This window comes from Meriones unguiculatus, chromosome 7, assembly GCF_030254825.1.
Source record: "Meriones unguiculatus strain TT.TT164.6M chromosome 7, Bangor_MerUng_6.1, whole genome shotgun sequence".
In the NCBI taxonomy this organism is placed as follows: Eukaryota; Metazoa; Chordata; class Mammalia; order Rodentia; family Muridae; genus Meriones; species Meriones unguiculatus.
Window position 1 is genome coordinate 57,444,355 of NC_083355.1, and position 13,230 is coordinate 57,457,584.

At 43.7% G+C, this 13,230-nt stretch overlaps 1 protein-coding gene and 1 pseudogene across 3 annotated transcripts in view; both read left to right on the forward strand.

Annotated features, from left to right (window-relative positions):
- The window catches only part of Nubpl (NUBP iron-sulfur cluster assembly factor, mitochondrial), a 208,702-nt gene that overhangs the window by 174,417 nt on the left and 21,055 nt on the right, over positions 1-13,230 (forward strand). For 2 of the 3 annotated variants that reach the window (XM_060387483.1, XM_060387484.1), the window contains exon 8: positions 3,045-3,130. The exons of the other annotated variant lie outside the window; for it this stretch is intronic. In XM_060387483.1, coding sequence (XP_060243466.1) covers positions 3,045-3,130 — 86 coding nt within the window. The remainder of the gene's footprint in view (positions 1-3,044; positions 3,131-13,230) is intronic. 3 annotated transcript variants of the gene reach the window in all.
- Positions 597-1,319, forward strand: LOC110561572 (tropomyosin alpha-3 chain-like; annotated as a pseudogene).

Below are 13,230 nucleotides of genomic sequence, written 5' to 3' on the forward strand. Positions count from 1 at the left end.
TATTAATAACAGAATCAAGAAGGTGGCAGATTGTGGAAATACTTTGTATGTGTAGAGAATAATTTTTATATAGATGAGAACTATGGACTAGCTTTTGGTTTGTTAAGCAGAGACATTAAGAAAAGAAAGCTGGAACAATCCATGAAACTATTTAAGAGTAGGATGATCTGGCACATGGCCAGAAACGACCTTCCTGGCAACTTCCGAGGCGTCTTGCTAATAGTAAGCAGGAGTGGGGATGTTGCTAGCAGCAAGGGTCCCTCACTGGATGCAGGGCCTCATGTCAGCCGCAGTGTCTAGTGCTGCTGCATGCTGCCGCTCTGGGTGCTCCCGCACAGTGGGGCATTGCGGGTGAAGGAACTGAAACCCCCGTAGGGCGAATGATGACACGTGCACACAGTCCATCAACTGTAGAACCAGATTTTAAATCCTTACGTATTTGAATCTCAAACTTGAGAATGGGTAAGACCTCCCTTCCTAAAGTTACTTCTAGGTTTAAAAAAAGTTTAATAAAAAAGTACAACCAAGGAGAAGTGGCTACATGGCTGAGGGGAGGAGATTGCGACCTGATTTCCAGAACCGGCTGGGTGGGCGTCATGGCTGGGATTACCACCGTCGAGGCGGTGAAGCACAAGATCCAGGGTCTGCAGCGGCAGGCGGATGATGCTGAGGGCCGAGCGCCTCCAGCGGCAAGTGGAGGGAGAAGGGCAGCCCGGGAGCAGGCTGAAGCTGAGGTGGCCTCCTTGACCCGCAGGCAGGATCCAGCTGGTTGAAGAGGAGCTGCACCGTGCTCAGGAGCGCCTTGCCACTGCTCTGCAGAAGCTAGAGGAAAAGGCTGCTGAGGAGAGTGAGAAAAGTATGAAGGTGATTGAAAATCCAGGCTCTATAAGATGAAGAAAAGATGGAGCTCCAAGAGATGCAGCTAAAGGAAGCAAAGCACATTGCAGAAGAGGCAGATAGGAAGTATGAAGCGGTGGCTCGTAAGCGCTGGTTACTGAGGGAGACTTGGAATGCACAGACGAACAAGCCGAGCCGGCAGAGTCCCGTTGCCGAGAGGTGGACGAGCAGTTCAGACACATGGACCAGAACCTGAAGTGTCTGGGTGCTACCAAAGAAAGGCACTCTCAAAGAGAAGACAAGTATGAAGAAGAAATAAAGATTCTTACTGATAAACTCAAGGAAGCAGAGACCCCTGCTGAGTTTGCTGAAAGATCGGTGGCCAAACTGGAAAAGACCGTTGATAACTTGAAGATAAGCTGAAGTGCACCAAACAAAAACTTGTTCCGGGCCGAGAAGGTTTTCAGCTTTGCTCTCTGTGAACACCTGGGCGCTTGTTTTTATGTCTACCTTTTCCAGCAGGTGTGACCAGATAAGCCCAGCAGTCTGAGACACTCCCAGCTCCCAGGGCCTGTTAGACAAGCATGCTTGAGCCCGGTGCCTGAGCCCGGACCGTCTCATCTCAGCCCCTTTCCCAGCTGCTCACAAAATGGATCGTGTTGCCCTTAGAGTTGAGGTGACCCTGAGGGAGAAAGGGAAGGATGATTATGTTCGTGCCACTAGCCACACGAGAAGTCACCCCACCGCCCTTTCCTGAAGCTGCTGTCTCTAAAGGGCCAGCTCTTCGTGTCAGTCAGTGCTGGAGAAATCTTGACTAGCTTTTGTAAAAAAGAAACTTTTTATATTTTATATCATTTTGAAATTTTGCCCGGGGTGGGGGTTGGGTTACCTTGGCCAATCCGTTGGCTGTGAGGATTCTTTGCAGGCCGGTGGTGTGCTGATCTTGTTTGTCCCCACCAATTGCCGTGTTCAGGTGAAAGAGAACCCCATAGTGCAGCTGTTTTGATACTGAATATCTACAATAGTGGCATTGTAGAATAAAGAACAATTCCCTCAAAAAAAAAAATACAACGAAAACTTTAAAAATCAAATCAATGAAATTCAAGTTCTTGATATTAACATGAAAGATAAGGATTTTGGTGCAAGCAGAGTCTGTGGCTTCCAGTTAGGGAAGCGCCATGAGACGATGCTTGCTCTAGCTTGCTCTGCCTGTCTTCCTATGAGTGTGTGCTGTCACTGGGTCCTCCTGCCTCTTTCCCCTTACCTAGCATCTCCCAATACACCTTCAGTTAGTACTCAGTGGTACCATTTGACCGTCACTTCACCCAATCAGATATTTATTGATAACTCCTCCTCTGTTTTCATGCTTCCCTCTAGGCTCTGAAATGGCCTGTTTCTGTGTATTTAGTTGTAAGCCAATGCTTGCATTTGATCTATAACATATTCATTTTTGGAGTCTCTGTAAGAAACCACAGAACTGAAGGAGGTCACAGAGTCTGCTGGTCAAACCAGGCCTTCATTGTTTACTCAATGAAAAGCAGTCCTACATTTACCCCTGAGCGCTCTCCCAGTGCCGTCTGCGTGTGCGGGGTGATAGTGCGAACCCAAGCACCTCCGTCACCATCACTCCATGCTGGCTCCATTCAAGCCTGGCCAGTCTGCGCCTGAATTTCTACCACAGCCCTTGGCTTTACCAAATCATTCACCGCAGTGGGAATTTTTCAGATTACAACTTTTAAAACTTAGCTTAGTAATTACCTTTCTGGCTACCTTCCTGATTGTTCTCCTTGTGTTCCATTTCTCCACCCTACACATCAACTCACCAACCCCTTTCCCTGTTACTGCTCTTCCTGTCCCTCTGTTAGAACATCATGACCTCATGCACATCCTTGTTACAATGCTTAGTATCTGTGCGGCGACCTGACTTCTGGACAGTAAGGCTGGCCTGGTACTTGTCTCACTAACACACGCCTAAATGGGAAGGGTTGCAGTGCCCTGGCTGTGTTGCTCACTTGGCTGTGATGTCAGAAGCCAGGGCTCAAAGCCAGGGAAGCAAAAAGTAGATACCTTTTATTTGCTTGTGTCAAACTTGTGTGAAGTTGCTAGGTAATGGAGCAGACTCTGTGAGCAGTGAATAAAATGAGGGTACAAGCAAGCTTTCCCTGAAGCGTTAACAGACAGCCTTGCTTTGTTTCCCTGTTGGTCAGGTGCTGTGATCGTCTCTACGCCTCAGGACATTGCACTCATGGATGCACACAAGGGAGCGGAGATGTTTCGAAAGGTCCATGTGCCTGTAAGCATTTAACCTCACTGGTAAAGTATGACACCTGTCTAGCCTAAGAACCAAGCCGTTAACAAAACATCATTTGAGTTTTAGTTTAGCCTTTTATAGAACACTTTATGAAACTCCTAGCTGATCTTTCCAGTTACTGAAAAACATACTTAAGGTTACAAATATGTCCAAGTCATGCTAAACAAGAGAAATTCTGAAGCAGGGATCAGGAATTTCAAGTTTTCTGAAGAACTGTGCTCTCCAAATGCTGACAGAGTCACATGAGCTTCCCAGGAAAGGTTTTCATAGACTAGAAAGACCACCTGTGGGAAAGAAGGTGAAAAGGTAGCTCCTCTTCCTTCTGGCTGCCTACATTTTAACTCTTGACAGCCCATGTTGTTCTAGGGAGTATTTCAGGATATTCTGTACATGACAAAATAATGTAAGAATGTAATAAAAATAGACAAAGAGTAATTAAGATCAGATGGAACCCAAAGTAAAGTCAGCAAACAAACTGCATGCCATTAAGGAACTTAAATATGCTTTGACTTTTCTAGCAGCCAAAGGAAAGAAGCATGTGACCAGTTAGGACACTGTCCATTTGTACATGGTCAGAACAAGCTGCTTGCTCAAGAGATGCCCTGCTGAGACCAGACGCATGCTCTCACCAGATTCTGGAGAGGAAGAAACTATATTAAACACACTCCCCTCTTCTTTAACCTAGGGAAAAGAAAGATCTTCCTTCTAGTGGCCTCCACGAAAGCCTTGAAATACTCGCAGAGGTCAGTTGGAATGAGACCACTGTGATGCTTCCATCCACGTGGCTCTCCACACAGGTCTTTAAATCCAATAGAATCTGGGCTCTATCGAGCCCGAACGACGGCTCAGTGGTAAAGTGCTCCCTGTGCGAGCCTGATTACCTGGGTTCAGTCCTCAGAATCCATGGAAAGGTGGAAGGAGGAACCTGACTCCACAGGGCTGTACTCTAATCTCCACACGTGTGTCATGCAATGCATGCCTGTCCTCACATATATTCACACACATGTTTTCAAACTTAGACGCATGGATTAGCCTCAGGGCCCTCATAATTCTCTAGCCCACCTTCATTCCACCAAAAACTCTGATAATTTTGTGTGTCTGGGTATGGCAAGAATTCGTAACTTTCCTCATATTCTTCAATGAGACCATGACACAGGATAATGGTCAGGGATGTTTTCTTAAGCGTTGTCTCTGAGAGGAGCCTCAAAAGATGTGAAACAGTATATAGAGCAGAGTCCAGGGGACCCACCCAGGAGTGCTTCTCCTGACTTGCCGTCTGGAGAGGACTGTGTACGCTGGCAAGCGGCAGGCACCGGTGAGTGCGAAGGAGCCTCACGAGGAGCACGCCTGTCTGCTTTCTCCAGGTGGCTGGGGCTCTCTTCACTGGTGGACCTACATGTGTGCTTGGTCGGTTCAGAGCTGGCGTTCTATACTCCAGCATTTAGCTTGGAAGAAACTTACAGCAGTGATAATCACATGCCACTGCAGACACTGGCATGTCTTTTGAGCAATGTGGCTTTGTATTATGTCCTCCAGGATAAACTAGACACAGAAACGGCTGTGCAGATCACTGAGTAGAGCAGCCCCTTATGTGAGGTTAAAATATAAAGTGGCAGAGAGAGAGGCAGCCTTCTGCCAGAATTGATGGCGCCAAGTTTAACAAGTGATCTGTACTTCTTCCTGGCAAAAAGTACATAACGGGACCATTGGTCTGTTAATGCCACTGCAAGGTTCAGACACTAGCCCTCATCCTGCATGGCGTGAATGCTGACCTTGGCTGGAGACACATAAGTCTACTGCACTCAACCCTGGCACAGCCTCAAAAGAAATTGGTTTGCAAAGAGCAGTATTCAGATTATCTCTCTCATTCCCCTCAGAAATGTTCAGTTTATACGAGTAGATCATTTAGCTAATGCTGTCATTTGAGGTAACAGTGACTGTGGATCAGGCCCGTCACAGACTCTGTCTATTCAGAGTCTAGGGACCATAGTTGCCACATTCAGCATGCATATTTTCAGCTCGGGTGGTACTTTCCTCTGACACCCTTGACACTTCTTAACCTATAAATAATGAAGAAAACAGTCTCATACTGTTATGTTTCTGTGTTTTGTTTTTTTTGTTTGTTTGTTTGTTTGTTTTCTGGTATCCAAGACAGACTGGGCCATATAATTCCTCCAATGGAATGCCGGCTCCCTGGCTGCACCCAGGATTGGAGAAAAGAGGAAACAGCGTTTGGGATCACACGAGTAATTTTAAGTTTGTAGAGTTAGGGTCATCCTGGGTTCTGCCAGGGCCAGGATGTGGTCATGGGATGGGCATGTTGGGATTGAATGGCATAGAAGTGAAAATCACCGGAGCTGTGTATTCTGCGGCTGTTTCTAAGATGGAATTAGTCAGTCCTCCCTCTGGCATTTTGGACATCTGCCTACTGTATCTCTGTGCTAGCCCCTCTTTTTATGCCCTGATTTCAATCATTTGTCCTGATGCTGCAGAAACAGCGTAAAAACGGGTAGATGCCTTAGTCATCTCTTAAACCTGAAGAAGAGCGTGCATGTGTAGTGAGGCTCCAGGTGAATGAGAACTTTCCAGCGCTGGGCCTCTTGTGCAGCCTGACAACCATGATGCTGCTGCCAAGAAAAGTGAGTCTCGGTTATCAGTGAGAACTGAGTATGATGGCTACAGAGAGCCTTCTGGCTTTTAAGATCCCCCGAGTCTAAGAAATGGCAAAGTGTTTGGAATTAAAAAGTGTTCCATAATGCAAAGACGATGCTGCGCTGTTTATTCTACTTTATTCCCTTTCCCCTGGTTTTCATCTTGTTCTGTTTTTCCCCTTTTTGAAGTGCATTAGTTACCATGGAAACAGTGATGTCATTGGAATTCATTGGTATGGACAGAGTTTAGTGATGTCTGCAAGAACGTTTTGAAGTTAATTTAAATGATTTCTTAACTCAATGCATAACTTTGGAAAGCAGGAAAGAGGTGAGGGATTAAATTCTGCCTGAAATGATAAAAACCTATGACGAATCCCTGATTAGAGCAGGATTTGTAGGTAGATTGTTTTTTGCAAAAACAAAAAAGAATGTTCATCCTTATCCATTTTTAATAATGAGTAATTTATGTATGATATTCTGACCCACTTTTGATACCTCCTTTCCAAGAGTGCCTCTCATACCTCACTGCTGTTTCACCACCTGAATGTTTGGCCTCACAGCGACATTCTTACTCAGGCCTTTCTTTGGGAACTAACCCCGCTCCTCAAGAGTGCCTGAATGTCTGTTTACCCTCTTATTTCTTAGTTACACACAGGCTCACTTAACGTTAATTCAACAAGCATTTGCTAACTGAGCTATCCCGTGATTATGCACTTGCTGATAGTGTCCTCTATAATGAAGTATTGTGTTTCGGTTTACTTTCTATCGCCGCGGTGAGCACCATGACTAAGACCAGCCTGGAAGGAAATGGTTTGTGTCATCTTATGGGTCACAGTCCATCACTGGGGAAGCTAAGGCAGGAATTCGGGGCAGAAACCATGGAGGAATGCTGCTCACTGGCTTGCTTCCCTGGGCTTGCTCAGCTACCTTTCTTATATACCAGCTGCCCCAGGATGGCATGGCCACCGTGGGCTTGATGTTCCTGTATCAGTTAGTAATTACTTAGCTGAGGTCTCCTCTTCCCAGGTGAATCTAGCCTATGTCAAGTTGGCAAAAGCTCCCCAGCATGGACTCTAAGCTTCCGTGATGACCCCAGAAGGAAAAGCAGACCTGCTTCCTCTGAATCCTTTTTGATCTGTTAATTAACTCTGTGATGTTGAAGGGGTGCTAAGTTCTGAGAATAAGAAAACTTTCTTCGAGCCAGTGAGGCTGGTATTCTGGCAAAGCCTTTATCTTATTTGCATCTTTTCAGCATTCTGTAATTTTGGATATGATGTGTCATTTCCAGCCCAGGGAACCTTTATGTGTGAAATCCTGTACAGATGTCCAGCTGGCCTCTCAGCCCACTACAGGTTTATCTGTTAGTCTCCACAGAAGAGACTGGATCCCTGTTGTCAAGGGAACCTGCCTGAAACATGTGCCACGGTTAGCCAACTGGCCCAAAGGCACGCTATCACCGTGACCCAGGACGGTCGCCATCTCCAGCCCACTGTCCATCCTCCCCAGTGCATAGGCTGCTCTGCTCTTCCTGTCACAGCCACCTTGGTCTGCCTCCACTTCTGTGCATCCTGCATCCCATGTGCCTTCAGAATCTTCAGCAAGCCACTTTCCCACCCAAGCACATTTGACGCTCTCTTTTTACTTAAGTAATCTCTTTTTATCCTTACACACCCAGACTAAACAAACAGACTTCTCTTTGGAACTTGGCCTAGTGCTGTTTTCTAGGAGAGCTCACCCTCACCTGAGATTTCTGAGGTTGGCACTGTGTGCATCTCAGGAAATCACAGACACATTCAAGGAGTCTAGTGTTTGCTTATCATTGAATTTACTTGTTCGCGTAAGGGTGTGAAGCTGGAGGACATGAGAACGCTGAAAAGTGGGCTATAGCTATGGATCCATAGATTCAAATGACAGTCAAGAGACAGACTGAGCCTCAGAGAAAGGCAGGTGACCATGATCTTGAAGAAGGCTTCAGCTTGACTGCATTCCTGAGTGCAAAGGAGAATGCAAACCAGGCCTGTCTGTAACTATGCCTTAATTATTGTGTGAAATTGCTCTGCTAAACTGTATTGACTTGTCGTTATCCAAGCCACTTGCTTCCCTGAGTAAAGTTCCCCAGTCCATTTACTTGTCATCCTGCTTCCACCTACAATTCAGTGACCTCAACTGAATTTGAGCTTTGTAATTTATGATGTGACCTAGAGGAAGTAATTCAGCATCGGGGACAGTGATACTCTCCCAGTGGTCGTACGGTTGAATTAGATTACATATTTAGTACTTGGCATAACTTAGCATGTAGTACTCTGAATAGTAGCTCTGAATGTTCCTGTTTCAGTTGCAGACTTGAGAAACCGGTATAATTCCTCCTTTTAGAGATGGAGAATGCTAGGTGTAGAAAAGTTGAGCCGCATGGCCCACGGCACTTCTTGGCCCTTGAAAGGTGAATAGACACAGACCTCTGCACTCACCCTTTCCATATCAGACTTCTTGGAAAGGGGAAAACGAGCACCCATTCCATTTTTAAAATTATAGTATCTGTATGGATGCTTCAAAAATAGGTGCAGGCCAGAGGGGAATAGACAAGCACTTACAAATCTAATCTACTTTCGTTACTACTCTTCATTTCTCTGCTTAGCAGAGCACCCCCACCCCACCATGCAGTTTTCTTGAAACACAGCTTTTAATGCTTGTGACAGGCCCCAGCCAGCATTTAACCTGTTTCTAACTTAAGAAACTGGATTATACAGTAGCCCGACAGTCTTTCTTGTTGCTTACCTAAATCAGGGCTTCAAATAAGAAGAGGAAATTAAAATTTTGAGCCTGCTTAATTCAGTACATTTAGACACAAAAATCCAATATTCAGGGCAATGTTGATATTTCAAGAGTCAATTTTTAAGATGTTAATAAAAGAAGCACCCTTCTGAGCTAGTGATGGCTAGGAATACCATGTGAAATGGGGTGTTAGCTGCCGTTAGCTAGGCATGTAGTATTTGCTTTCTTCCAGAACAACTAGCTGAGGTAAGAATGAAAAAGGGAGCTTATACTTTGATGAAGCATTAAACGTGATTGAGAGTGTTACAGCTGCAGCTCCACGCCATTATGTAAATTAAGCCAGAGCAAAGTTGCTGTTTTTAATGTGTCTGCTATCAAAGGACACACACAATCACCCTGCAATAAACACAAACAGCTTAGCAATGTATAAAGCTTTCACAAGGTGTGAGGCTGTTTTGTTTTACTTTGGGTCGTGTAGGCATCGGTTATTTTCTGTTTAGGAGAAGAATTTCTGTGACTAGAATTGGAATATGGATATTCTAGATTCTTCCTAGTTACCCTTGGCTGCCCTATTGCAGGCCTTGATGACTAGAAGTACAGTGTCTTCTAAGCTCCTGGATATACAGTTTCCCTTCAGGCCTTCACATACTTACTGTTTCTTAAAGGAGTCATTTATCATGCAGTCTGCATTTCTTAATAATGGGTTTCTCCTTTTTAATTATTTAAAGAGAAAATATATGGCATATATATGACAAACTATATATATATATAGTATTCATAATACATAAATAACATGTATGCACATATATGCACCTAAATGACTAGAGAATTGACTCCACAAAGTTGTCTTCAAACCTCCTTGTCGGACCATAGTATACATGCATGCATACAATGACAACAACATTAATTATAAATCTAATCAATTAATTAAAATACTTATAACACATCCCAGAACCTGATGAAATATTTTTGTACATCTTTGTACATTTTGATATTACATAGGATGACTTCCAAACTACATTTGTGGTCAGACGTTGTCTAGGGCAGCACTGTCCAATGGAAATACAAACTAAACCACAAATGTAAATTTAAAATTTGGGTAGCTATATTTTTTTAAAGGAAAATGTTACTTTTTTAATATAATTTTTTATTATTACAATTTATTCACTTTGTATCCCAGCTGTAGTCCCACCCTCATCCCCTCCCAATCCTGCCCTCCCTTCCTCCCTCATCTCTTCCCATGCCCCCCCTCCCCAAGTCCACTAATAGTGGAGGACCTCCTCCCCTTCCATCTGACCCTGGCCTATCAGGTCTCATCAGGACTGTCTTTCATAGTCTTACTCTGTGGCCTGGTAAGGCTGCTCCCCGCTCAGGGGGATGTGATCAAAGAGCTAGCCACTGAGTTCATGTCAGAGACAGCCCCTGTTCCCCTTACTAGGGTGCCCATTTGGAAACTGAGCTGCTGAGGGCTACCTCCGTGCAGGGGTTCTTGGTTATCTCCATGAATGGTCCTTGGTTGGAGTATCAGTCTCAGAAAAGACCCCTAGCCCAGATTTTTTTGGTTCTGTTTTTCTCCTCAAGAAGTTAAATAGCAACAAATCAAGTACTCCAATTAAAAAATGGAATACAGAGCTAACCACAAAATTCTCAATAGATGGCTACCAAATGGCAGAGAAACAGTTAAAGAAATGCTCGACATCCTTACTCATCTGGGAAATGCGAATCAAAACGACCCTGAGATTTCACCTTACACCCATCAGAATGGCTAAGATCAAAAACTCAAGTGACAACACATGCTGGAGAGGTTGTGGAGAAAGGGAAACCCTCCTTCACTGCTGATGGGAATGTAAATTTGTACAACCACTTTGGAAATCAATCTGGAGCTTCCTCAGACAATTAGGAATAGTGCTACCTTAAGATCCAGCTAAACCACTGCTAGGCATATATCCAAAATATGCTCATGTATACAACAAGAACATTTGCTCAACCATGTTCATAACAGCTTTATTTGTAATAGCTAGAAGCTGGAAACAACCCAGATGTCCCTCAGATGAGAAATGGATATGGAAATTGTGGTACATTTACACAAATGGAATACTACTCAGCAATTAAAAACAAGGAAATCATGAAATTTGCAGGCAAATGATGGGAACTAGAAAAGATCATCCTGAGTGAGGTATCCCAGAAGCAGAAAGACACACATGATATATATTCACTTATAAGTGGATATTAGACATATAATATAGGATAAACATACTAAAATCTGTACACCTAAAGAAGTTAAGCAAGAAAGAGAACCCTGGGTAAGATGCTCAATCTTCATTCAAAAAGACAAACAAGATAGACATCGGAAGAAGGTGAAAACAAGGAACAAGACAGGAGCCTACCACAGAGGGCCTCTGAAAGACTCTACCCAGCAGGATATTAAAGCGGATGCTGTGACTCATAGCCAAACTTTGGGCAGAGTGCAGGGAATCTTATGAAAGAAGGGGGACATAGGAAGACCTGGAAGGGTCTGGAGCCCCACAAGGGTAGCTATATTTTTAATGTAAAAAAAAAAACAAAAAAACAAACAAAAAAACCAACAAAACCCGGTAAAGTTAATTTAACCATACATTAAAATATCATTTTAATATAAAATTAATTTAAAAATTATAAAAAGTCATCCAAAGGATTTTCTTTTTAAATTTCCTATGTGCACACACGTGTACCTAATGTGGTTGAGGAATTCACAATCCGTGATGCCTCTGTGAACATCAGAGAACCACTGTGGAGCTGGTCCTTTCTTATCATCTTTAAGTGTGTTGTGAACTCTGGTTGTCAGGCTTGCGTTTACCCACTGAGCCACCCCACCACCCTTCCCCAGGAATTCGTACTATTCAGTAAGAAAAAAAAATAGTTTGCAAAAATAGGTAAAATGCCTAAGTAGGTACATTGTAGAAGCTGACATACAAATGACCAAAAAACATTCAAAATATGCTCGGCTTCATTCAGAATTATGGCAGTGCAAATTCAGATCATGTTAGGAATGCTATCTGGGTATAATCTAATACTCAGATTTTAAAAGGAAGTATAAAAGCATCCATAGCATCTCATTTATGATACCCAAAGCTTAGAGAAAGCGCATGTGCGTAGCAACAGAAGAGTGGGTCATAGAGTGTTGGGGCTCCATGCAAATGGATTACAAATACATGACCTAACTGGGTGAATTACATGGAATGAAAGTAGTTCCGTTGCATAATTGCATTCCTGTCAAGTCCAAGATCAGATAAAATTAATTTATTGTATTAAATTAATTAATTTGTATATTTCTTTGAGAAGTATTTTCAAGGGAGTACAGGCAACAGAGAGCCCTGCCAGTGTTTGCCTCCTAACAGAACAGGCAGCGTGAGTGTGCACGTCTATACAGCTGGCCACCTCTGACCATGTGTTCACTGTGTGTGTACACGCGCACATGTGTACCGCGATTACAAACCTCAAAAATAGATAACTCGTGAGCATAAGCTACAGAAATAGCTTACTCCTCTGACGAAGTCACTGGTGGTCTGGACCTTAGTTTAGTCCCTAGTTGACTACTGGCTACTATTCCTGGGTAACTCTGCCACCTCGGAGCTTCTCTAGCGTTAGATGTCTCAGGTCCGCACTGTGCTGCTAGGTAAGAGCAGGAGCCTGTCTCCCGGAGCTCATTATCATTTTCCTGTACCGTCTTTGTTTTTATGGAAAATTTCCATTTGAAGTAGATGGTTGTTTGCACTAGTCCACAATTCTTAATATGTATCTTTTTAATTTGTCCTTAATGCTTTATTGCCATTCTTTTCGTGAACACCTCCTTTGAAAAAAAGAGCCCCTAACTATGCGCATGTCATGGAGGAATGGAGGTTACACGCCGAGGCACCTGGTCCCCAGGAGTGGGAATTCTAGGTGCTTGAGAGCCCACTGATGTGGGTTCTGGGAACCAAACTCAGGTTCTCTGCAAGAACAACACCCATTCTTAACCCTGAGCCATCTCTTTGATCCCATGATCACCTCCTTTTTACAAACAACTTTCGATTGAGTTGCAACATGTCTCGATTGAGTTGCAACATGTCTACATAAAAGGCGAATTATAAGTGGATAGCCAAAGTAATTTTATAAGATGAACACACTTGCTCTTTATATGCAAGAACCAGAACAACTAAATGCCCTGAAGTAAATATGCACATTTGGTCACTAATATTAAACCACAATGTTGGGGAAAGGGCACTCTCATCAGTAGTTGGTGTGGGGACAGGTGGGGACCCACATGAGAAGAGTTAAATTAAGTCCCATCTCACACTGTGTACAGAAGCCAACTTCAAACATCTAAAGTTATAAAGATAGAGCACTTCTTCTATAAACCTATTAGAAGAAAACCTGGAAAATGCCCTCCTGTGACCTTGCTCAGGGCAGGGGCTCTCTAGAGGTAGCAGATGCAGAAATGGACAAATGGCATCAACACAAGTAAGAGCGCAATTGACAGACAGGAACATCTATGAAATGGGGAAGGGTATTGTCAAACTGTGTATGCGATAATGGGCATCTTAGGGTTCTCACACTGTGGTAAACATGACCAGAGCAACTTGGGGAGAAATGGTTTTATTTCAAATTACATTTCCTCATCACCGTCCATCATTGAAAGAA